Genomic DNA, 25,425 nt, shown 5'->3' with positions numbered 1-25,425 from the left:
TTGGAAACTGGCAAATGGAGTGGGTAGGGAGACAGTGGACACAGGGTGATGGTGTTGTCCGGGGGCTGGGCAGCCCTGGCCTTAGAACCAATGGAGAGACCCAGGTGAACTTTGTCCAAGGCAAGGGAGATTCTTTAAAAGGAAAAAAAAAATGGACTCACATGCATACATTTTAAACAATATAAAAGACTTACATGTACAGTCTATTTAGGGAAACTTGCTTTCTGAGTCCCAGGAAGGCACCTCTCATTTCCAAATGCCTGACGGTAATGGAAAGACCCAACAAGAGGGACACCTGTGTGGATGGGACGCTCATGGGGTGGGAGCAGCGCCGGGGCGGAGCCACTGCAACTCCGCACTTGTCCCTGGTGATGGCGCTGGGGCTGGGGCGAGCTTGGCCCCGTGCCCTGGAGTTGGGGCTCTGTGGTGATCACTCCACTGAGGGCGCGGAAGGAAAAACCAATGTCATGGAAAGCAGACGTGACTGCAGTGTGAGGACTCATGCAGAATCCATAGGAATCCCACCCCCACGGGGAAGCTTCCTCGCAAGCCTGGTGCTGTGCCGCCCCGGTGCTGGGCCTTCAGTGCCCTCGGTGCCGGCAGACAGACCTTCACTGAACTCAGATGGCCACCTGTATTTGTGTTCTCCCAGGTGCCTTTATAAAATGGCATCTCTCAGGAGCCCTGCTGAAATATTCAGGGGTCACGCTAAACATAATCCATTGGAATCGTGAAAATCCAGCACTCCATGTGCTGTGTTTGGTCAGGGCAAGGCCACGTGGCGTGGTTTCCATCCTGGTGACTCCCAGGAAGGACAGGAGTGAGGGCTGGCACAGGACAGCGCTCCATGAAGTGCTTGGGCACCACTTGGGAGGGAGGGGGAGGTGCTCCACTACTTTCTTGCTTCACACGTTGGGAAGTGGGACACCAGTCAGGGTTCAAGTGGGAGAGGGTGACAGAGTAGATGCACCCACTCACCTGGGGCTGGATCAGGGCCCAGCGGAGAGTCACTGTGCTGACCAGTGAGACCCCGTACGTTCAGGCTGGACACACACAGACAGTTTTAACACCTCAGGTGGAAGGGTGAGCCTCGGGCCCCCTGGTCTTGGGCAGAGCCCAGCCTGGGCACTGGGAAGGTGGGAGGTGACCTGGCAACCGTCACCCCCCAGCCCCCCGCTCCCAGCCTCCCATGCCGGCCCCGCCCTGGAGGGGCTGGGACAGGCTCAGCACCCACAGGACACACATGTCTGCAGCTGACTGTGGGTGTGGAGCACGCGTGTCGGGTGAGGGTCCCACTTGGAGGCTTGCACTGCCGAGGGCTGAGCACTTAGAGGACGTGAGCCGAAGGCTCAGGGCTCACTCCGTTCTCACTCACGCGCACCAAGGTGGGCTTCTCCCTGGGTTCAGCTCACAGCCAACACCCTCTGGCAGGAGCTGTGGAGGGCCCACTGCACCCTGAGGGTCTTGGCAGGACGTCCCTTTGTCCCCCCTGATAGTGAGGCTGACACATAGGCACTCACGTGCCTGGGCCCCGGCCCCTCAGAGGCAGAGCCAGGAGCCCTCAAGGTCTGCGGAGCCTGCCCGCCATGTGGTAGGGGCACAGGGAGGGCTGGCCACCCACACACAGCCGCAGACACGGGAGAGTGACCATCAAAGCGTCTCTGGCAATAACCACGCATTTTACAGGCATATCCTTTTTAAAATTTGATTTTCCACTTGAAGTTGTTCAGAGAACGCTTTCCTGCAGCATTCAGGCTTCGTCTGCCTCGGTGCCGGGGTTGGGTGGTGGGGGTTTGGGGGCGTGGGCAGGCAGGGTCGGGATGTGCTGCAGGGAAGGTGGAGACACCGCGCTGGGTGGCAAGTCCACTCTGCTCTGGCCTCAGCACAGGATGAGGCAGGAGGGCCGGGATGCAGGAGCCTGGGGGGAACCCAGTGGAAGGGGATGCATGCTGCCACGCGTGCTTTGGTGGCAGGCATCCCCGGGAGCCCCCAACCCTTGTGATGGGGATCTTGGAGGACAGAGAGTGACTGCCAGTGGGGTGGGGGGTGCCCTCTGCTGCCTGGACAGGGAGGCCTGGCCTCCGCTGGGAAGGCCCCAAGCTGCCTGGTGCCCACAGGTACCCTCATCTCCTCCCCTAAGGAGACTCAACATCGTACCACTCCTTGGCACCCTGGTCCCCTGGCGGCAGCAGGCACCCGTGTGCCATCTGCAAGCCCCGTGATGGATATGGCACACAACAAGGCCTTCACTCTTCCTCAGCACCTTTTCTGGTGCCCTCTTGGGTGCTGGGCCAAGGGGCTCACAGGCCAGGCTTGATCAGGTGAGGGAGCCCTCTGAGGAGGTCAGAGGCAGCCCTCCTGTGAGGCCCGCGTCCTGTGGGCAGGGCTGGGGTGAAGGCAGGTGGGCAGGGGTTTCTCCAGCTCAGGCTGGGACGGCGAAGCCCACAGCTTGGGCCTGGGGTGAGAGCCTGGGCTTTTCTCGGATCCGCACGCCATCCGAGTCTTCCCTGCACTACTCCTGCCGTCGAAGTCCACGCAGCAGCATCCTCCCCACGAGCTGCCTGGCCCTTGGCCACCGCCAGGCAGGCTGGGAGGACAGTGCCTGGCCAGGCCCCGGGCTCAGTCGCACCCGGGGAGGTTCTGGCAGGTGACTGGGTCAGGGGCAGGCTCCACGGTGGATCTGGACCTGAGGTGGGAGCAGGGTAGGGTCACTGAGGCCTGCAGAACCCCACAGCCAGGACTGAGCTGGCCCGTGGGGACAGAAGAGGATGCCCCCGTGGGCCCCGCAGTCGTGGCGCCTTGCGCCCTTGATGATTCTGCTCAGCCAGCTACTCTTGAGGCAGCTTTTCTTCTCAGCAAGTTCAGTCGTTGCTGAGATAGTGGTAGGTCTAAAAAAGCCACCTGGGGGAGGGAAGGAGTGCCCTGGGCTGCTCTGGGGGCTCGTGGGGGGCAGCAGGGGGGGCTCTTAAAGACTGAACAATGAAATAAAAAGGGAAACATTTCCTGCACATGAACGCCCTTCTTAGTTGTGGTGTCTTCACGACAGGTGAACGTTTACGTGCTGGGGAAGACGTTCCTTCTTTTGGCGAGAGAGCTCTGCATCAACGCACCAGCAATAGGTACTGCGGGGCTCACGGGGCGCGCTGCCGGTGCTCTGGGTGGGAGGGCGGCGTGTGCAAGGGCGAGGACCTAACAGGGAAGAAGTGTCTCACCTGGAGGCTGCCAGGAGCCCAGCAGCCTGGGGGGTTATTTCTGGTCTAAAACCGGAATGCTGTGGTCAGTGCCCGCAGGTAGGGATGGAGTGAGACGGAAGTGTTGCGTGGATGGGGGCCCGTCTCTCCACCTCTCGAGGAGCACCCCTGGCAGCACGGTGCCTCGGGGTGGGCAGGCCCCCTGCAGATGGAGCCGGGCCTTTCCCAGCCACGGTCGGTCGGCCTTTGTGGCAGCTTTACCGTGAGGACTGTTTGCACGGTTGGCTTGGAGGGGCTGCTCCCTCCTTCGCCCATCAGCGTCTAGAGGCACCTCCTTGTACTAAGGAGGTGGTGTGTGGGGCCAGGGAGGGTGGGCAGGGCATGCAGTCCTGGGTCACCCACAGGGTGGTCCCTGGGGCCGGGAAGGCACGGTCCAGCAGGGTGGGCCGGGAGGAGGAGGGCCGCAGGCACAGGGAGACCTGGGGCTGGGGGCTGTATCCCCGTGCCGAGTGACACGGTCCCTCCCTCCGGGGGTCATGCGGAGGTTTTTCAGAAACAAAGCAAATGCCTAAGGAGTTTGCAGCAAGGGAGGGTAGAGGCAAGAGGCCCAGCGAGCCTGCCTGACGCCACAGCACGCGCGTGCAGGCTGCTGGGGAGCCTGAGGTAGGAGGTCCGCTCTCGGGGGCAGGAGCCCTGGGCCCGGCAGAGCACCCCCCACGCCCCCACCCAGTCGAAATCAAACAGTAGGATTCTGAGCAGCTAGTGACACTTGAGGAAGTAGACACAACCTGACACCTGGCTTTTTCTAGAGCAGTCTGGCTGCAGCCCAGAGAGCAAGCCCTCCCAGATGGCGGAGGCCCGGGCTGCCGGCAGAGGGCAAACTCGGGGACGGGTGGGCCTCTTGGGACTACCCACTAAGCACTGTTAGGGCAATTTGAGACTCGCAGTCATTTATCTACGGCTCTCATTTTGTTAAAACTTTATTATGAAAATCCACTTAAACAGGTGAACTACTTTGAGTGACTCTTCCCATTTTAGATTGAACAGAAGATCTTAAGCTTAGAACCACTTAGAATAGAATCCAAGAGGATGCGAGGGACGGCAAAGCCCTCAAAGCAGGCGGTGTGGGTGCCCCTGGGAGGGAATCTGGAGCCTGCCTTGTGCCCCCCAAATCTGCCCTCCACCTGGGAGGTGCGCCCCAACGTACAAGAGATTTAGAGACCGAGGCTCTGGCTGTGTAGGAAAGCATCTTGTGTCACAGCTTCAGGCTCCAGCCGACTACTTGCAGAGGAGGCACGCCGCGAGCGCAAGCTTTGAGGTGGCCGGTCACGGGCTGCCTGTAGAGAAAGGGCCTGCCGCTCGCAGTGCATCCCTGCCACCCCACAGCGCCTCAGGCATAGAAGATGAGCTCGGGGATCTGCCCGCCCTGGACCCCGGTCCCGTTGGTGCTGTCGGAAGAGCACTGGAACTGGAAGGTCACCTTCCCGCACTGCACCTCGGTCATGCCCTCCTGCCCAAAGTAGCTGAGCTCACTGCCATCCAGGACGGCGCTGGCGGTGTAGAAGGTGTCCTGCTCCACCTGCACGGGGTGTTCAAACCAGACTGAGAAGGTGCTGCTGGAGCCGTCGGAGACAAACGTGGTCAAGTTCTGCGCCAGGACCACCCCCAGCCGCTTGAGTTCAATCTTCACGCTGTACTCCGCTCTCCCAGAGCTAGAGCCGTACAAGCCCAGCCCCGCAATAAATACTCTCCTGTCCACGGCAAACTGGATGCTGTCGCAGCGGCCGCGGTAGCGCCACTGGTTGCTGCGGTAGGCGGAGGACTGGAAGCGGTGGCACCTCTGCGGGGCGAGGCCCTTCCTCTTGGTCAGGGGGAATTCGAGGAGGGGCTTGTTGGCCGCCGTGTACCACAGGAAGATGTTGTGGGTCTCTTCCAGCGTCAGGATGTCCGACTGGGCGGCGCCGTTGGCAAACTCTTCCAGGGTCATAGTTGGAATTCGGACCAGGTAGAGGGCTGGCCCCAAAACATGCCTCTTGTTGCGCGGGGTGGCCGGCAGGCCCTGCCTCTTGCACTCTGCCTCGGCCCAGCTCAGGACGGCCTCGAAGACCACAGCCTCCTTGGTGTTGAGGGCCTCCCGCATCACTATGATCTCCAGCGTCTGCCAGTCAATTTCACAGAAGCCTTCGGACCTCAGGGCCATCTCAGCCTGAGCATCGATGACCTCCCAGCAGCGCTGGGTCAGCTCGGGCTCCTCAAACAGCCGGCTCTGGGACAGCAGCACACAGGCGTTTTTGGCTTCCAGACTCGTCTCCAGGAAGTTGACACAGGCTTTTGCTAACGCGGGGACAATGTACTTCTTGGCGGCATACAGAGTGGCCAGCACCGTGTCAGCTTCCAGGTCAATCTCGTCACTGTACATGTACCTAGGCAGGACGGGGCCAAGTCACAGGCCGCGTGGGGCACGCCGCGCACCCAGGGCCTGGGAGAGGAGCCCTCCATCCTTGTGGACTTCAGGAGGCTGCAGGCAGCTGGCTGGCGGAACCAGGCAGCGAGGAACCGCCCCATCCTTGCACCCTAAGGAGGCAGACTTACTTTAACAAGATGAGAAAAGCTGTAGGTTCCACGTCAGGGATGTGGATTTCTGACTTGACTTCTGCCAGGTCCCCGTAAAACATGGCATAAAAGACAGAGCTACCCACGGCCAAGACATACTGTGGATGAGAGAGAGAGCTGCCCTGAGCCCTGGGCCCTCCCTGCCCCCAGCGGCTGCCACACCCGGGAAGAGGACCGTCCATACTCGGGAGGCGGCCGGTCGCCTTTGGGAGCTCAAAGGGCCGAGCCTCTACCAACCTTGTGGGCAGGCACCCTCCGGGCCGCGCCCGGGGGCCCCACGACGAAGTGCACGTCGGCCATGAGCTCGTTGTTGAACATCAGCGCGTTCCTGCAAAGGGCAGAGGCACAGGACACGGCTCGGGGCTCGGGTCGGCGCGGGGCGCGGACAGGGGCGGGGGCGCAGGTCCGGGCTCACCTCTCGCGCAGGGTCGGGTGGAAGGACTGCCAGTTGGGGCTCTCCAAGTTGTTGTTGTCGAGTGCGGGCGGCGCGGGCGCGGGCGGTGGCAGGGCGGGCAGCGGGGCGCTGGGCCGTCCCTTCCTGCCCGCGGCAGCAGCGGCGGCGGCGTTGCTGTTGGCGATGTCCGTGGCGGTGGCGGCCGCGGCTGCGGCGCCGGTGGGCGCGTAGAGCTCCGCGGCCATCTTCGCGGGCAGGGCGGCCTCCGCGCGCGGGGGCGGCGCGCCGTGCGCCCTCGCGCCGCGCCGGGGCCTCGGGGGCGGCTCTGCGAGCACCAGGAGCGCGGTGAGGCACTGCGCCACCCGGCCGTGCAGGCAGGCCAGGGGCAGCAGCATGGGGCCGCGGCGGCCCTGCGCGCGGGGGGCCGGCCTGCCCGGGGCGGCGGGCGCTGCTCCCTCGCGCCGCCCCGCCCGCCGGCCGGAGCCTCCAGCCCGCCCGCCCGCCCGCCCGCCCTCGCCCGCACCGCCGCGGCGCCCGCGCGTCACGCCGCGGCGCGGCTCCGCCCCGCGCGGTCGACGTGCTCGCCTGTGGCTCCGCCCCCTGCCCGGCTGCGCCCCGCGCGGCCGACGTGCTCGCCCGCCCCTGTCCGGCCCCGCCCCGCCCCGCCCCGCGCGGGCGCTTGCTGGAATCCGGCCGCGGAGATGCTGGAGGGACCGTGTGGGCGCGTGCCCGCGGCGGGACGGCCGGCGGCGGCTTTGGTGATCTTGGCGTGGTCCGAGGTCCGACGTAGGGGCTGTCCCTCTTCGAGGCCCACCCTGCAGCCTGCGCGCCTGTGCGGTCCGGAATCCGTGGGACTATCAGGGGCGGAAGGGACGGGATGAACTCCCGGAGAGACGACCCCCCTGGGCGGCCGTCCTAACTAACAGGTGAGGTGCTGTCTCACGGTGGGTTTGAGTTCCTCACGGTCAGTGATGTGGAGCACCGCGTCAGGTGCTTGTTGGTCACCTCTGTGTCTCTGGAGAGAAGTGTCTTGGACTCCTTTGCCTCTTTTTGAATCGGGTTGGTTTTGTCATTGCTGAGATTTAGGCGTTCTTTGCATATTCTGGAGATTTTACCTTACCGGATGCATGATTTGCAAATACTTCCTCTCATTTTCCTTTCAGATATTGGTGTTTTGCATCTTCTCTCTTTTTCCCTTTGTTTCTCCTGCTGGAAGTTTATCAATTTTTTTGATCTTTCCAAAGAACCAGTTTTGGGTTTCATTGCTTTTTCTCTCCTGTTTTCTGCATGGCACACGGCTTTTTGTTGTTCTTTGTTTTTTTTTCGTCTTTGTGTCCTTCCTGAGCAACTTCCTGGGACTGCTGTGGGGGAGTCTCCCTGGCACTGTGTTTGCAGCTTTGTCACATGTTGCCAAACTGCCCCCTCAGTCATCCAAGACTTTGATGCCTGTTGGGAAGAGAGTAACAACGACAGTAAGAAGGAATAATCATAGTAGCTGACACTTAGGGTTTCCCATGGGAGGCACTGTGCTGCGTGCATCCCTTGTACCTGATGACAGCCTGTCCTCACTGCGGACGACAGAGCTGGGTGCAGAGGAGTCCTGGACGTGAGAGATGTGCTGCCACCTGTGGGCAGTGACGTTGGTCCCACGGCCTGTGAGCACAGGCTCAGAGCTGGGTGCCCTTTGGTGGTGTGATTTAAAGGTGGTATGAACCTGGGCTGGCTCTGTCCGGTGGGCTCACTCTCTGGAGGGAAGCGCTGCAGGGGTTGTGGGTTCTCAGCTCCTGTGTAGAGGGCGGAGAGGGAGGGGCAAGCGGCGCCGCCTCCTCCAGCAGCCCCTCCCTCCCCTGGGTGGATCCCTCCCAGACTCCTGGCCTCCTCCCTTCCCCATCACAACAGCAGCCACCCTGGTAGTCAGCTCTGGCTGCTGTCAGCCTCCCTGGTGCGGAGTGTGTGCCAGCTGGCCCCCCAGCTCTTCCTTTGCTCCAGCCTCATCCTGGAAGCTGGGCCTTCTCTCTGGGGTGCCCTTGTGCAGGGCCCAAGGCCGCTGTCTTTCTTAGCGTTCTTGTTTACTCTTTGAGAAGGAGTGGTGGATGGTTAGCTCCTCAGTTTACTTGAGAATATGTAAATTAGACGTCAGGGCCCTGTGGCCAGCGGCCCTGTCACCAGCTGGGTTTCTGACTGTGACCCACGCCCAGGGTCCAGAGGCGAAGAATCCCAGTCCCCCTGGGTCCCCTGGTAGATATTTGAGGACCGGCAAAGTGTGAGTCCAGCGTCCCAGGCTGGACTCACAGAGTGGTGGCAGCAAGGGTGGTGCCGGGGGACATCTGGGCTGTGTCTTTCAGTTGATGGGCAGCTGGTGAGGGGATGGGCGTGGCTGAAAGAAGGGATGGATGTGAGGACTGCAGAATGGCAAGGTGGTGGGCAGAGCTGGGGCAGCTGGGCCTCTGCGGGCCTGAGGAGGGTCCCACTGAGTCATGGGGGAAGGGCTCACCAGAGCGTCAAGGAGCTCAGGGGCAGAGTAGGGCTTCCTGGCACAGGCCCACGCCAGCATCCCGTCCCTGGTGTTGGTGCTGAAGGTCTCGAGGACAGCAGGTCTTTCCCCTGGGTGTCCCCCTGCAGTTGATGGTGCAACGTGTGAGCCTGCGGGCCCCTCCCGGGAGCTGTACCTGCTGCTCCCGCAGGATGAAACCCAGAGGCAGAGGGAGCTCCTGCTTCCCTGGGTCCTTCCCTTCCTCTTCTGGGGTGCACCCCCAAGGGTTCCATGACCACAGCTTTTAAATCGCTGCAAACTTTGTCCCTGAAGTCAAGGTGTCTGTAAGTGCTAGTGTTCTCGTGGTTATGAGTAATGAGGTGCTTTCCATGCGTAAAACGATGAGGAAGGTTTGGTGCTCGCTGGGGCAGCTCCCTGGGTCCTAAAGAACAGCAGACCCACCTGCCCTCTGCCTGGCTTGTGCCCTGCCCGGAGAGGGTTCTCTCGGCCACAGCCTACCAGGTGTCCTGGCCAAGCTCTGATCCTGGAGTTTCAGAGGTTCTGCATCTCTGTTTCTATCTTGTGGCCCCTCAGAGCCCCACTGAGTTCCTGCGGGAAGGGACCTGCTCTCAGGAAATGGCTGAGTTTTGTCCTGGAGGCACTTGCGTGAGAGAGGAATGTTGTTCCTAAAATGTCATTTGCTGCTTTTATCACCTGCCATGCTGCATGCTGCGTGGTTTCCATAATCAGACTTCTAATCGTGACAAAACAGGCTCTTCAGTAGCTGTGTCTGGTTGACAGAAGTTTAGGCTGCCGCCACTGTTTAGCTGTTGATTCACTGACCGCGAGAGGTCTGTGTCCAGCCACAGCCCCATGCCCGGGGCTCAGTGTGGACTTGCTGAGTGTCTTTCGGGTGCCTTAGGGGAGTTATGCCAACGTCCGAGCTCAGGTCGAGGGGCCACTGGATTCCTCTTCCGTCCTGGAACCGCCCAGCTGGACCTCGTGCAGTTGTCCCCCCTTAAAAAGGAGTTTCACAGCAGTGACAGAAACCCCTCACTTTAAATAAAATGAATACAGACTTAGGAAAGGTTTTGCTAACCCATGTGGGAGGGATCCGTGAGTGAAATGGAGGACGGGGCTTTGTGCTGCTTTTCTGTTTGCGGTCTTGGGTGTTGGTGTTGCTGGCTTTGTCCTCAGTGCTCAGCGTGGCCGAGAAGCACCCACCCGCCCCCCCACCAAGTTGCAGGGGGTCAGGCCTTTGCACCTTCTTGCTTTTGCAGCCACAGCTGGGAGGGGCACAGGTGCCTCTGGGTGGAATTTCCGGCCCCTCCCCTGCTGTCCACAAGGGGGCAGTCTTGGCCCGGTTGTGCTGATAAGAACTGCAACTTCTACTTGTTAGATGTAGCTGGTTGTATCTTGTTTGTTACAGGATCTTGTTATAGAAAATATCAAATGTTTTTAGAAGTAGAGGGAATAATATGAAGGGCATCTGAAAGACGAGTACAGCATGCATTGATGGTTTTGGTCATAGGTGGTACTCAAGCTTTCCTTCACGCTTCAGGGGACCCTAGCCCCGTGCTGTTAGCTATTTGAGACTTGCTGAGTAAGCACTTTTCATAGGCTCCACCACTGCTTTCCAGGTGTTATCTACTGTAACCAAATCCCCAGTGGGTAGTATTTGTTGAATAAAAGAATATGCATCCATTTGGCAAGCAGGTTTTGACCTGCCCCCTCCCTTCCCCCAGCTGGCTGGACCTAGTAAGGCACCTTCCTTGCCAGGACTTAGTCCCTGTTTCTCCCAGGAGCACATGCAGGACTGGGGCTACGTACAAGGCCTTGGAGAGCACCAGGTGGTGTGTGTGTATATGTGAGCGTGCGTGAGTGTGCACGGGGCAGCAAGCATCAGCTCCCAGAGCAGGCGGGGCCGGGGCAGCCCCAGGAAGCGTGACTGGGGCGTTGGGGAGAGACAGGGAAGGACAGCACCGCAGCGGGAAACAGAGGTCCTGGAAGTGCAGGGGGGAGCGTGCAGGGAGTGCGGGGGTGGGGGCGGAGTGAGGGGAGAGGGTGAGGGGAGGGCGTGACCTCTCAAGGTCTTGCAGTGCCTTCAACGCTCACCCAGAACGAGGCTCCACTCTTACTCAGCAGCATCTTTGGGTGACCTGCCCTGGCCGCTTCCCATCTGTGTCTAAGCAGGGAGAGCTGGCTGGGAGGAAGGCCCCCCAGGGTCCTTGTGCCTGGAAGGTGGGGCTTCAGGGGATTTATACCCTTACGTTGTCCTTTTCTAATGCAACGTTGTTGTAATTGTTTGCTTAAAACATGTGCTGATTTCCGTTAAAACAATGTGGTGATTTTTTTCCCTTTTTCTCAATAAAAGTTGGGCAGCACTGCACGCAGGTCAAAATGTGGCCATCCTCGTCAGGGGGCTGAGGGGTTGTGGGCTTCTCCAGTGGTCCCTACGTCCAAAAGATCACAAATACAACAATCCTGAAGTGTATAAAAGCTGCCACAAAATAGGAGGGAACAAGACGCAGACCCCGTCTCAGGCCGGTGAGCTCATGTCGGGCTTCTGCAGAGTCAGAGGTAACACTGGAGTGTTGGAGGCTCCTCATTTCTGGGCCGGATGGACAGGTCTCCCCTGGGCCCTGCACTGCTCCTGGCCCCTCTCCAGGCCCCCAGTGTGCCCTGCCTGGCCCTCTCCCTCCCTGCCCTCTATGGCCAGCTTCTTGAAGACACTAAGTTTGTGGTAACTTGTCAGGGCAGTGATAGAAAACCAGCACACCCAGGGTGACAGCAAAAACCTTCCCCAGGCACCGCCACCTGTCCCCAGGCTCCACATCCTACTGTGAGAGAGCCATGGGCTCCCTGCCAGTACCCACTGGGGCCGGCGCTTAGACCCCACTGTCGGACCACAGGAGTTGGTGGGGGACGCTGCCCAGCCCTGGGCCTCAGCCCCAGGGAAGCTGCTGAGGCGGGGACGCTGGGTGCTGGGGCCACCAGCCAGCCAGCCCCCTGCTGTGCTCCCGGCTACTTCCAGCTGCTCGTAGCCCACTAACTGCCCAGCCAGGCCTACTTGTTGCTCGTTTCAAAGTTTTATTAGCCCATCTGATTTCTTTCTTTCCCAGCTGACCTTTAGAATCGTTTTGCTGAGATCTCTAAAGAATCTTGTTAGTGCTGGTTTGGGATTTGGTTGCAGTCACAGAGAAGCCGAAGGCCGACTTGTTTTCCGCTGTCTGTTCTGGTAGCCGGCCTATGGATGACCCAGAGGTCCCTGCTGGCCCCAGGAGGTGGGCCACGTGTTCTCCTCAGGGGCCTATTCTCAGACTTCAGTGATCTGGCTTCCCAGATCCCTGTCACTTCTGAGTTTCCATTTCATCCTCCAGCAGGCCCTGCACCCTTACCTCCCCCACGTGGCTAACAGTGTGAGGTCGTGTTCCCTAACTTCAGGAGCCTCTAATCCTTTGCTCTGTACTTTGTAACAGGCACACTGGCCTGTGGGATGCGCAGCGCTTCCCCGCTCCCCCGCCTGTGCCTGGCCGCCTGCGCCCCTCACTTAGGCGTGGTGCTCCTTTGGAGGTCGCGCTTCAGCGCTGGGGTTTGTAAGTCTGGTGAACAATCTGGATGTCCACCTGGCTGTCTTCACGGGGTATCAGGGCAGAAGTCCCCGCCCTGAAGCCCTGCAGAGTGGAGCACGTGAGACATCCTGGGGAGGCTTGCAGTTGGTGGGAGGTTCAAAACAGAGCGCCTGTAGGTGCAGCTATAGCTACACGTTGGGTTCCAGGGCTTCCTAGGTTGCTGCTCTGTGGGCGGGCAGCACACAGGTGGGTAGAGGTGCGAGCGTCTCCTGCAGACTGGCTCCTGCCCTCCCCCCCACCCCGGGAGATGGATGCGATAATAAATGTGAATTGGCTGGCCCAGGGCCCGCAGAGGGCCAAGGTGAGGGGCTGAGCTGGGCCGGGCCAGGCCTGGGCCGTAGTTTGGAGAGCTGTGTGACTGTCTCTTCTGGGACATGGTTAGAGGATGCAGATGGGCATGGTCCACGCCCTCGGCTCCAGGTCAAAGCCACGACCCTGTTAGCAGGGCAGAGGTGTGAGTGGTGCGGTGAGATGCTCGCTGCTGCCTGCCGCTCTGAATCTTGCTCCAGAGACGCTGATGCACGAAAGGGCTGTTGACACCGATCTCTGCCCAGCGTCGGCTCATGAGTCTGATTTGTGTCTCTAGGTGCTGGCAAAACCCCAACCCTGGGCGGCGGCTTCCACGTGAACCTGGGAAAGGAGTCAAGAGCACAGACCCTGCAGAACGGTATTTCCCGCCGTGGGTGCTGCTGGAAGGGGGTGGGCTCCTGAGGCGGGACAGGGATGTGGGACGAAGGATAAGAGTGACAGCCTGCCGTGACCCCCCATCCTTGTCACCAAGCCAGTGCAGGCCCCACTTCTGGGAGGACTTGTTGGCAGAGTCCCCTCCCCGGGTCGTCAGGACCCTGCCTGGGTGCCCTGCAGTGCCCTGGGCCTCCTGCAGGGGCTCTCTGCCAGGGCTACTCTGAGGTCTCTGGACCCTAACGGGCCCACACCTGTTTGTTACAGTTTCAGTCGCGATAAGCACAGGAAAAACAAATTTATAGCAGTTTGATGTGTGGTGCCATTTTTGTTGTATTTTGTAACCATCCCAGTCCGCAACAGATTGGAGAAATGTCTGTTCAAACCTTGGCCTGGGGGCTTCCCTGGTGGCGCAGTGGTTGAGAGTCCGCCTGCCGATGCAGGGGACACGGGTTCGTGCCCCGGTCCGGGAAGATCCCACATGCCGCGGAGCGGCTGGGCCCGTGAGCCACGGCCGCCGAGCCTGCGCGTCTGGAGCCTGTGCTCCGCAACGGGAGAGGCCACAACAGTGAGAGGCCCAAGTGCCGCTAAAAAAAAAAAAAAAAACCTTGGCCTGTTTTTAATTGGGTTATTTGTCTTCTTATTGAATTGTAAAAATTCTTTATGTGTTTTAGATACAAGGTCTCTCTTATAAGTTATATGATTTGCAGAAAAATTTTCACACCATTCTGTGGGTTTTTTCACTCTCTTGGTGGTATGCTTTGAAGCACAAAGGTTTTCAATTTTGATGATGTGCGGTTTATTTACTCCTTTTGTTGCCTGTGCTTTTTGTGTCGTAAGAAAGGTTGCCTGATTCAATCCAAATCACAAAGATTTATGCTTATGTTTCCTTCTGAGTGTTGTGGTTTTAGCTCTTAGGTTGAGGTTTTGATCCACTCTGAGTTAGTTTTTGTGTCTAGTGTAAGGTACGGGCCCTACTTCACTCTTTTGCATGTGGATATCCAGCTTTCTCAGCATCATTTGCCGAACAGACTGTATTCAGTTGGCACCCTTGTCAAAAGTCAGTGACCGTAACGTGAGGGTTTGGATTCTCCCCTCTGTTCCATGGTCTGTGTCTGTCCTTTTGCTAGTATCACACAGTTTTGGTTATTGCATCTTTGTAGCAAGTTTTGAAATCAGGAAGTGTGAGTCCTCCCAATTTGTTCTTCATTTTTAACATTGTTTTGTTGACTATTCTGAGTCCCTTGAATTTACATATGAATTTTAGGTTCAGTTTTGTCAGTTTCTGCAAAGGCAGCCAACTGGGATTCTGATAGGGATTTACATTGACTCTGTAGACCAATTCAGGGAGTATTGCTGTCTTAACAAGATGAAGTCTTCTGAGACCTGACACGTGGAATGTCTTTCCATTGATTTAGGTCTTCCATAATTTGTTTCAACAATTTTTATGGTTTTCAGAGTATAAGTTGTACATTTCTTTGCTAAATTTATTCCTAATATTTTATTCTTTTTGACTATTGTAAATTGACTTGCTCTTTAAATTTCATTTTTTGGTTGTTTGCTGCCAGTGTATAGAAATATGAGAGGTATTCGTATATTGATCTTGTATCCTGCAGCCCTTGAAAAACCCACGTATTATAATAGCTTTTTTAGCGGATTCCTGAGAATTTTCTATATATAAGATCACGACATCTGAAAATAGATATAGCTTTTGCTATACTTTCCAATCTAGACACCTTTTTTTTTTTTTTTTTTGCGGTACACGGGCCTCTCACTGCTGAGGCCTCTCCCGTTGCGGAGCACAGGCTCTGGTACGCGCAGGGCTCAGCGGCCATGGATCACAGGCCCAGCCGCTCCGCGGCATGTGGGATCCTCCCGGACCAGGGCACGAACCCACGTCCCCTGCATCGGCAGGTGGACTCTCAACCACTGTGCCACCAGGGAAGCCCTAGACACCTTTTAATTTCTTTCCCTGACAGCCCTGGCTAGAACCTCCAGCACCACGGTGAATCCCGGTGTCTTTATTCCTGATTTCAGGAGAAGTGTCCAGTCTCTCACCATTAAGTGTGATGTTGGCTGTGGTCAGCTCAGGCCAGGGACACCCTCTGCTGGGACCTCTCAGACACTCTGTGAGGACGCTGTCAGGAATGTTACGGCACATAAGAGTGCCTCCGTCTTGGGTGTGTCCCTAAGCTCCGCGATCTTCACTTGCATGCTGGGAAGATGGGCTTGGTGAGGTCCAGCATCCTTGCCTATATGCTGGTCACCTTCTCCTTGGCTCTCGAGGACCCGCCTCCTGTAGCTGCTGTGGATGGGAGTGGCCAGCATAGGACTCGGCCGCAACTCCCCGTCCAGTAGGGTTGACATCCGCGTCGGCTGACCCGCGTCGGCTGACTACCGTGAGGGCAGGTGGTGGGCTTCTAATTATGACTCGCATCAAAATGTTTTAAATTTTTCCATTGAGCTTTTTCCTTTGACCCCATGGGTTTATTAGTGTTGTTGGCTCTTCCAGCTTGAATCTTCTGTGTTTAGAGCTCATACTCTGTTGGATTTCAGTCTTTTGAAATGATTTGACGCTTGCGTTGTGGCCCAACATATGGTCAATTACAATCAGTTTGGGCACTTGAAAATCTTTTTCTGCAAAAAGTGGGGTGTTCTGTACATGTCACTTGGGTCAGATTTCCTCCAGTGCTCACTGATTTTGGTTCCGCTTGTCTGTCTGTCTGTCACTGAAAGGGCATATTAAGATCTCCGTGATGATTGTGGGTTTGTCCATTTCTACCCATAGTTTTGTTGGTCTTTTGTTTTGCCTTGTTTTAAGACTATGTGTATAGAAGTTTAGCGCATACAAACTTATTTATTTAGGCCGTGCTGTGCAGCTTGCAGGATCTCAGTTCCTAAACCAGGGATTGAACCCAGGCCACTGGTGGTGAAAGCCCGGAACCCTAACCATTAGACCACCAGGGAACTCCTTAGTGAACACAAATTCACAATTATTCCTGGCTGGTAGCCTGAGTCTCCGTTGCTAAAGTAGTGCTCTGGCCTTCAATCCCACTTGTACTGGCCTAGTTCCACCTGCTTTCTTCTAGCTGGTGCTATCACATAATGTTTCTTTTTCTCTGTGGCTGACTTTAAGATCTTCTGCACATGAAGAAGTTTATCCCCTATAGAGAATGTATCTATTTCCGGACTTCCCTGGTGGCACAGTGGTTAAGAATCTGCCTGCCGGGCTTCCCTGGTGGCGCAGTGGTTGAGAGTCCACCTGCCAATGCAGGGGACACGGGTTCGTGCGCTGATCCGGGAAGATCCCACATGCTGCGGAGTGGCTGGGCCCGTGAGCCGTGGCCGCTGAGCCTGCGCGTCCGGAGCCCTGTGCTCCGCAACGGGAGAGGCCACAACAGTGAGAGGCCCGCGTACAGCAAAAAAAAAGAATCCACCTGCCAATTCAGGGGACACGGGTTCGAGCCCTGGTCTGGGAATATCCCACATGCTGCGGAGCAGCTAAGCCCATGCACCACAGCTGCTGAGCCTGAGCTCTAGAGCCTGCGAGCCACAACTGCTGAGCCCATGTGCCACAACTACTGAAACCCACGCGCCTAGAGCCTGTTGCTCGGCAACAAGAGATGCCACCGCAATGAGAAGCCTGCGCACCACAACGAAGAGCAGCCCCCGCTCGCCGCAACTAGAGAAAGCCTGCACGCAGCAACGAAGACCCAACACAGCCAGAAAATAAATAAATTTATAAGGAAAAAAAAAAAGAACGTATATATTTCCAAAACCAAGAATAGGTGGTACATCAGACTCAAATCAGTTGTAGTTGTAAAGAGCAGCAATCATGCAGACATATTCACGGAAGTAAAACTGGAAACTAGCAATAAAGAAAGAGAAATAACCCACCTAATTTAAAAAAAAACTTCAAATAGCCCTTGGTTTAAGTACAAAATCAAAGCAGAACTCGCGGACTCCTCGGAACGGGCTCGGTGAGGTCTGAGGCCGAGGTGGAGCCCACTCAGCTGTTCGGGGAAGCCCAGAGCCTGGGGGGCAGCCTACTCTGTCGTCCTCCTCACACCTTTCCCGGGGCTCCTGCCTGGGCCAGCGGCCAGCGGCCTGGCCCCTGAGGAGGGGCTGGCCCTCCCTCTGCCCACCGTGGCAGGTGTACCCTCCTGTCTTCGGCTGCCTCCCCCGGTGTTATCGTCCTATCTCTGTCTGGGTGGGGGCTGCAGGGACCGAGGGGTGCCGTCTCTCCACAAGGCGCCTCTTTTCTCCGGACCGGACCGGAGCTGACCTGTTGTCCTCCCCCGGGGAAGGACTCCTGTCTTTTCACTTCCCACCACCTGCCCCCAGTCTGTTGGGTTGGGTTGAAATCTAGGATTTTACTTCAACTGTTACTCTTTGTGTTAGGTTTTGGGTGCCTTTCTTAGAAAACGAGAGTTGGGAGAGGAACAGACGGCTTGGATTGTGATTCCGTTCACGCGGGGGTCTGCGCCTCCTGGCCCCCTCCCTCCCTGGAGGCGTGGTGCCCGCACAGGTCCCTCTCTTGGGCCGTCTCTGGTTTATTGGGAACGTGCTCAGGTCCCAACTGAGGTGCAGCTCAGTGAGAGAGAAGCCCTGGACTCTTCCCTCCGGGTGCCTGGGAGGGGCTGGAGCGGGCGCCCCACTTAGTGTGTAAAGGGCATCCTGGGCACCAGCAAGGGGATTTGGTCCAATCTGAGTTTCCGTCTCACTCTCTTTTTCTTTCTTAATTTGGACCTTTTGGGTTTTCTCTCTATCTTTGAAGTTCTGAAATGCCTCTAGGCTGGAGCATTGGTCACTGACTTGATGAACCCTTTCATATGAGAGGCATTTTTCAGGGAAACTTCTTATTCTATTCTTTTTGTCTGTTTTTCTTGATATAACGTATGTATAGTAAAGTGCATAAAATATACCAGCCTTAAGTGAACTGCTTGATTAATGTGTATGACTTAAGGCCTGGGCTCAGATCATGGTTGAGCATGTTTCTTGTACCCCAGGAAGCTCCCCACTGTCGATTAGTTTTACTTGGTTTTCTGCTTCAGATAATTAGAATCACAGAGAATGTCCTTTTGGTGTGTGTATATCAGCAGTTTTGTTTATTGCCACGTAGAATTTCATTTGTGAATATACCACAACTTATTTATCTGCTTTTCCTATCCATGGACGTTTGGCATCTCCAATTTTGGCTGCCGTGTGTGTTCTTTTTTTTTTTTTTAATACGTTTTTACATTCTTTATTTTTAACATTTTATTTTTTTGGCTGCATTGGGTCTTAGTTGTGGCACACAGGATCTTTGTGAGGTGTGCAGGATCTTTCTTTGTGGCGCTTGGGCTCTTTGTTGCGGCGCTGGACTTCTCTCTAGTTGCGGCGCGTGGGCTCTGTAGTTTGCGGCACATGGGCCTCTGTAGTTTGCGGCACATGGGCTCTCTCGTTGAGGTACACGAGTTCAGTAGTTGTGGCGTGAGGGCTTAGTTGCCCAGCAGCACGTGGGATGTTAATTCTCTGACCAGGGATCTACCCGAGTCCCCTGCATTGGAAGGCAGATTCTTTATCACTGGTTTCCTTTGCTGTGCAAAAGCTTGTAAGTTTGATTAGGTCCCATTGTTTATTTTTGTTTTATTTCTGTTGCCTTGGGAGACTGACCTAAGAAAACAGTGGTACAATTTATGTCAGAGAATGTTTTGACTATGATCTCTTCTAGGAGTTTATGGTGTCATGTCCTTTATTTATTTATTTATTTGGTTGTGCGGGTCTTAGTTGTGGCAGGCGGGCTCCTTAGTTGCAGCTCTTCGGCTCCTTAGTTGCGGCTCACCAGCTCCTTGGTTGCAGCATGCAGGCTCCTTAGCTGTGGCATGCGAACTCTTAGTTGTGGCATGCATGTGGCATCTAGTTCCCTGACTAGGAATCAAACCCAGGCCCCCTGCATTGGGAGCATGGAGTCTTAATCCACTGTGCCACCAGGGAAGTCCCTATGGTGTCATGTCTTATGTTTAAGTCTTTAAGCCATTTTGAGTTTATTTTTGTGTATGGTGTGAGTGTGTTGTTCTAACTTCATTGATTTACATGCATCTGTCCAACTTTTCCCAGCACCACTTGCTGAAGAGACTGTCTTTTTCCCATTTTATATTCTTGCCTCCTTTGTCGAAGATTAATTGACTGTAGGTGTATGGGTTTATTTCTGGGCTCTCTATTGTGTTCCATTGATCTGTAAGTCTGTTTTTGTACCAATACCACACCATTTTGATTACTGTAGCTTTGCAGTATTGTCTGAAGTCTGGGAGAGTTATGCCTCCTGCTGTGTTTTTTTTTCCTCAGGATTGCTTTGGCAATTCTGGGTCTTTTATGGTTCCATATAAATTTTTGGGTTATCTGTTCCTGTTCTGTGAAAAATGTCATGGGTATTTTGATAGGGATCACATTAAATCTGTAGATTGCTTTGGATAGTATTGCCATTTAACAATATTAATTCTTCCAATCCAACAGCATGGGATATCTTTCCATTTCTTTGAATCCTCTTTAATTTCCTTTATTAATGCTTTATAGTTCTCAGCATATAAGTCTTTTACCTCCTTGATCAGGTTTATTCCTAGGTGTGTATATATATATATATTTTTTTGGTGTTATTTTAAAAGGTATTGTTTTTTTTACATTCTCTTTCTGATATTTCACTGTTGGTGTAAAGAAATGCAGCCAATTTTTGATTGTTGGTCTTGTATTGTGCTACTTTGCTGAATTCATTTATTAGGTCTAGTAGTTTTTGTGTGGAGTCCTTAGGGTTTTCTATATATAGTATCCTGTCATCTGCATGTAGTGACAATTTTACTTCTTCCCTTCCAATTTGGATACGTTTTATTTCTTTTTCTTGTCTGATTGCTGTGGCTAGGACTTCCAATACTATGTTGAATAGAAGTGCTGAGAGTGGGCATCCTTGACTTGTTTGAGATTTTAGCAGGAGGGCTTTTAGCTTTTCACTGTTGAGTATTATATTGGCTGTGGGTTTGTCATAAATGGCTTTTATTATGTTGAGATATGTTCCCTCTATTCCCACTTGGGTAAGAGTTTTGATCATGAATGGATGTTGAATCATGTCAAATGCTTTTTCTGCATCATTTGAGGTGAGCATATGGTTTTGGACTTTTCTTTTGTTAATGTGGTGTATTACATTGATTGGCTTGCGAATGTTGAACCATCCTTGTGAACTTGGGATAAATCCCACTTGGTCGTGGTGTATGATCTTTTTTATTTTTATTTTTTTTGTGGTACGCGGGCCTCTCACTGTTGTGGCCTCTCCCGTTGCGGAGCGCAGGCTCAGCGGCCATGGCTCATGGGCCCAGCTCCTCCGCGGCATGTGGTATCTTCCCGGACCGGGGCATGAACCCGTGTCCCCTGCATCGGCAGGCGGACTCTCAATCACTGCGCCCTGTATAATCTTTTTTATGTGTTATTGGATTCGGTTTGCTAATATTTTGTTGAGAATTTTTGCATATGTGTTCATCAGAGATATTGGCCTGTCATTTTCTTTTTGGTGGTGTCTTTGTCTGGTTTTGGTATCAAGGTGATGGTGGCTTCATAGAATGTCTTTGGGAGTGTTCCCTCCTCTTTATTCTTTTGGAAGAGTTTGAGAAGGACTGGTCTAAATTCATCTTTGTATGTTTGGTAGAATTCGCTTGTGATGCCATCTGGTCCTGGACTTGTTTGTAGGGAGGTTTTTGTTTTGTTTTGTTTTGTGTTGTTAACAGATTCTATTTCACTTCTAGTGATTGGTCTGTTCAAATCATCTATTTCTTCTTGATTCAGTTTTGATGGGCAGTATGTTTCTAGAAAGTTGTTCATTTCTTCTCGGTTGTCAGATTTGTTGCTGTATAGTTGTTCATAGTATTCTCTTATTTTTTGTTTTGTATTTCTGCGGTGTCAGGTGAGATTTCTCCTTTTTCATTTCTTATTATGTTTATCTGGGTTCTCATTTCTTCTTGGTGAGCCTGGCCAGAGGTTTGCCAATTGTGTTTACCCTTTCAAAGAACCAGCTCTTGGTTTTCCTGATTTTTTCCCCTATTTTTAAAAAATCTCTATCTCATTTATTTCCTCCATGATCTTTATTATTTCCTTCCTTCTGCTGACTTCAGGTTTGTTTGTTCTTCTTTTTCTGATTCTTTTAGGTGGTAGGTTAGGTTGTTTACTTGAGATTTTTCTTGTTTTTTGATGAAGACCTGTATTGCTATGAACTTCCCTCTAAGAACTGCTCATGCTGTATCCCATAGATTGTGTACGGTTGTGCTTTCATTGTTGTCTGTCTTAAGGTATTTGTAGCATGTTATTTAGTCTTCATGTAGTCTTTTTTTTTTTTTCTCATTTCTTTCCTGGGGTTGATGTCTAGTTTCATTGGCATTTTGGTCAGAGAAGATGCTTGAAATAATTCCTGTAGTTTTAAATTTGTTGAGGTTAGTTTTGTGCCCTAGTATGTGGTCAGTCCTAGAGAGTGTTCCATGTACGTTTGAAAAGAATGTGTATTCTGGTGGTTTTTTATTGGATGTAATGTCCTGAAAGTATCAATTAAGTCTAACTGTTGTATTATTTAGGACCTCTGTTGCCTTATTGATTCTCTGTCTGGAAGATCTGTCCATTGAATGAGTAGGATGTTAAAGTCTTCTACTATTATTGTATTCCTATCCTTGTCTGCCTTTATCTCTGTTAGTATTTGTTTTATGTATTTGGTGCTCCTATATTAGGTGCATATATGTTGATGAGTGTAAAATCCTTTTCTTTTATTGATCCTTTATCTTTCCTCATGGCCTTTGTTTTAAAGTCTATTTTGTCTGATACGAATAGTGTGACTCCCACTTTTTTGTCATTTCAGTTTGCACGAAATGTCTTTTTCCATTCCCTCACTTTCAATTTGTGTGTGTCCTTTGCCCTAAAGTGGGTCTCTTGTAGGCAGCGTGTTATAGGCTCTTTTTTGTAAAAAAAAATTATTTATTTATTTTTGGCTGTGTTGGGTCTTTGTTGCTGCACGTGGGCTTTCTCTAGTTGTGGTGAGCGGGGGCTACTCTTTGTTGCGGTGTGTGAGTTTCTCATTTCGGTGGCTTCTCTTGCTGTGGAGCACAGGCTCTAGGCGCGTGGGCTTCAGTAGTTGTGGCACATGGGCTCAGTAGTTGTGGCTCACAGGCTTAGTTGCTCCGCGGCATGTGCGATTTTCCTGGACCAGGTCTCGAACCCATGTCCCCTGCATTGGCAGGCGGATTCCTAACCACTGATCTACCACCAGGGAAGCCTGGCTCTTGTTTTTTTAAACTCCAGTCTGCCACTCTGTGTCTTTTGATTGGAGCATTCAGTCTATTGACATTTAAGGTACATATATATTTATTGCCATTTCAGACCTTGTTTTGCAGCTGATTCTTTGTTTCTTCTTTGTTCCTTTCTTTTTGTTTTTCTTTTTGTGGTTTGATGATTTCCTTTCATGCTTGTGTTCTTTTCGGTTTTGGTGAATCTGTTGTATATTTTTGATTTGCGGTTGCCCTGTTTCTCAAGTGTGTCAACGCCTCCTTATATCTGCTTGCTTTAGACTGATAGTCATATAGGCTTAAACACATTCCAAAAAAAAAGAAAAAGAATCTGCATTTTCTTACTGTCCTTCCCCACATTTTATGACTTTGTTGTCCCTTTTTACATCTTCATGTTTATCCTTTTGTTGTTCCTTGTGTTTATCATTGCTTTTACAAATAGGTGTTTTTTCTTTTTGATCTGTTAACTGGATAATTTAAGTGATTTACTGTCCAATTGTGATTTCTTCCTTCCTATATCTTCTTGCTTCTTTTCTATTTAGAGATGACCTTTCAATATTTCTTTCAGGATAGGTTTAGTAATTGCTGTATTCTTTTCGTTTTTGCTTGTCTGAGAAATTCTTTATTTTTCCTATTCTAAATGATAATCTTGCTGGGTAGAGTATTCTACAGTAGGTTGCAGAGTTTTTTCTTTCAAGACTTTGAGTGTATTTTATCACTCCCTTCTGGCCTGCAGTGTTTCTGCAGAGAAATCAGCTGATAGCCTTACGGGAGTTCCCTTGTAATTAACTCTGTTTTTCTCTTGCTGCCTTTAGAATCTTCTCTTTATCTCTACATTTGTCATTTTCATTATAGTATTTCTTGGTGTATGTCTGTCTGGGTTCATCTTGTTTGGGACCCTCTATACTTCCAGTATCTGGATGTCTGTTTCCTGCTTTAGGTTTGGGAATTTCTCAGCCACAATTTCTTCAAACACATTCTCGGTCCCCTTTTCTCTTTCTTCTCCTTCTGGAATCCCTATTATGTGTACATTGGCTTGCTTATATTATCCCATATGTCTCTTATATTGCTTTCATTCTTTTCATTTGGCTTTCTGTCTGCTGATTTGATTGGGCAATTTCCACTATTCTGTCCTCCAGGTCACTTATTCTTTGTTCTGCATTATTCATTCTGGTTCTCTGCCTTTAGCTCAGCTTTTGTCTCAGCAAATGAATTTTCTAATTTTTCTTTGCTCCTCTTTATAGTTCTAGTTCCTTTTTACAGTAATCTGCATTTCTGTCAATAGCCTTTCTTAATTCTTTCAGTATTTTCATTACTGACTTTTTGAACCTGGTGTCTGTTAGACTGAAGAGGTTTCACTGCCCTTTCAGGGGAGTTCTCTTGGTCTTTTAAGTGAGAGTGCTTCCTCTGCCTCTTCATTTTGTTTATGTTTCTCTTTTTTTTTTCTGTGGTACGCGGGCCTCTCACTGTTGTGGCCTCTCCCGTTGCAGAGATGCGCAGGCTCAGCGGCCATGGCCCACGGGCCCAGCCGCTCCGCGGCATGTGGGATCTTCCTGGACCGGGGCACGAACCCGTGTCCCCTGCATCAGCAGGCGGACTCTCAACCACTGCGCCACCAGGGAAGCCCTGTTTATGTTTCTCTTACTCTGTGAGTTCAGGAGAAACAAATCTCTACTGTCGTCCCGGAGGGCTGTGTATATGCCGGCGCGTCTCTGTGTAGCTTGTGTGGGTTTCATATGTTTTTGGCGTGAGGGCTGTTCTTGCTTTGGACGCTTGCCGTCTCCTTCTTCAGCATGTGCCGGCATTTATCCCCTTGAGAGGGGCGTGCAGGTGCATGGCCCACGCGCATGCTCCCGGGGGCACAGGGCAGCGGTTGGCTTCTGGTCATGGGTCCCTGGTGGAGGCAGCTGGCTGCACGTACTCTCGGGAGACGGGGCAGTGGTTGGCGCCGGCTCGAGGGACCCTTGGCAGTGGTGGGCTGCCTATGCTCCGGGAAGGTGGGGGCAGTGACCTGCACCTGCTCACAGGACCCTTGGCAGCGCTGGCCCGCACTGCCTCTGAAGTCTGAGATGGCAGCAGTGACTAGCGCCCGCCCCTAGAGCTCTTGCAGGCGGTGCCCTGCCGCGTGAGAGCATGGAGAAAGAAGCTCCTGTGGTGGGCCCGTTCCTCTCCTTGTGTGCCCCCCAACAGTGATGCCCTGCCTCTCTGGCAGGCCCAGTCTTCTTCCTGGACTCCCTCATTTGTGGCTCACCACACCCCAGCCCCTCAGGCTGTCTTCGTGCAGCCAAGCCCGGTCCTCTCCCCAGGGTCTGACCTCCAAAGCCCAAGCCTCAGCACCCAGACCCCACCGGTCCCAGTGGACGGGCGTCTCAGACTGTGGAGAGCCTGTCGGCACCGATCCTCTGTGCAGGTCTCTCTCTGCTCTGCGCTCCCCTCTGTCCTGACAGATCTCCGCACCAGTGAGGGGACTTCCCGTGTGTGGAAAGCTTTCCTCTTTCACAGCTCCCTCCCAGGGCAGAGGTCCTGTCCTGATTCCCTTCTCTCTTTTTTCCCTTTTTTTTTGTCCTACCCAGTTACGTGGAGATTTTCTTGCCCTTTTGGAGGTCTGAGGTCTTTTGCTAGCATTCAGTAGATGTTCTGTGAGAGTTCCACAGGTAGATTGTATTTTTTATTTTTAAAAATTTTTTGCCGCACCTCGCAGCATGTGGGATCTCAGTTCCCTGACCAGGGATCGAACCCGCGCCCCCTGCCGTGGAAGCGCAGAGTCTTAACCACTGGACCGCCAGGGAAGCCCCTGTAGATGTATTTTTGATGTATCTGTGGGAGGTGAGCTCCGCATCCTACTTCTCCACCATCTTGATCCGCTCTCTCGAGGTTTGCATTTTTCACTGTGGACATCCAGTTACAACACCATTTGTCAAAGAGACCATTCTTTCCTAGTCAATTGCATTGGTCCATTTGCCATAAATAAAGTGACCGTAGACGGAGGAGTCAATTCCAGACTCTGGTAAGACACCACAGACACACTCTGTAACTGCTGTCGGTTGGTCTGTCTGTCCTGAGCTAGTGCTACATTGTCCTGATCACTGGGCATTCCAGTGGTAACGTGGTGGTGTGAGTTCTCCAGCTTTGTTGTTGTTCTTCGAGATTG

The 25,425-nt window shown here is 53.2% G+C and overlaps 2 protein-coding genes across 7 annotated transcripts in view; one reads left to right on the top strand and one right to left on the bottom strand.

Annotated features, from left to right (window-relative positions):
• The window catches only part of BRF1 (BRF1 RNA polymerase III transcription initiation factor subunit), a 119,124-nt gene that overhangs the window by 43,028 nt on the left and 50,671 nt on the right, over positions 1-25,425 (top strand). For 3 of the 6 annotated variants that reach the window (XM_032621280.1, XM_032621279.1, XM_032621278.1), the window contains exon 1: positions 12,895-12,970. Coding sequence is in view for 2 of the 6 variants with exons in the window: in XM_032621275.1 (XP_032477166.1) it covers positions 3,047-3,119 (73 nt within the window). In the remaining 4 variants the exon portion in view is untranslated. Of the gene's footprint in view, positions 1-3,046; positions 3,120-12,882; positions 12,971-25,425 lie in introns of those variants that run through there. The other 3 variants (XM_032621275.1, XM_032621277.1, XM_032621282.1) reach the window with 2 other exon arrangements.
• LOC116748419 (BTB/POZ domain-containing protein 6) lies at positions 4,148-6,682 on the bottom strand. The gene is made up of 4 exons (XM_032621284.1): positions 6,220-6,682; positions 6,042-6,132; positions 5,784-5,902; positions 4,148-5,614 (listed from the first exon to the last, which is right to left on the bottom strand). The coding sequence occupies exons 1-4, from the start codon at positions 6,591-6,593 to the stop codon at positions 4,582-4,584; spliced, it is 1,617 nt and encodes a 538-aa protein (XP_032477175.1). The 5' UTR covers positions 6,594-6,682; the 3' UTR covers positions 4,148-4,581.

The sequence above is a fragment of the Phocoena sinus genome, chromosome 2 (genome assembly GCF_008692025.1).
Source record: "Phocoena sinus isolate mPhoSin1 chromosome 2, mPhoSin1.pri, whole genome shotgun sequence".
Lineage (NCBI taxonomy): Eukaryota > Metazoa > Chordata > Mammalia > Artiodactyla > Phocoenidae > Phocoena > Phocoena sinus.
This window is presented reverse-complemented; position numbering and strand designations above follow the sequence as displayed.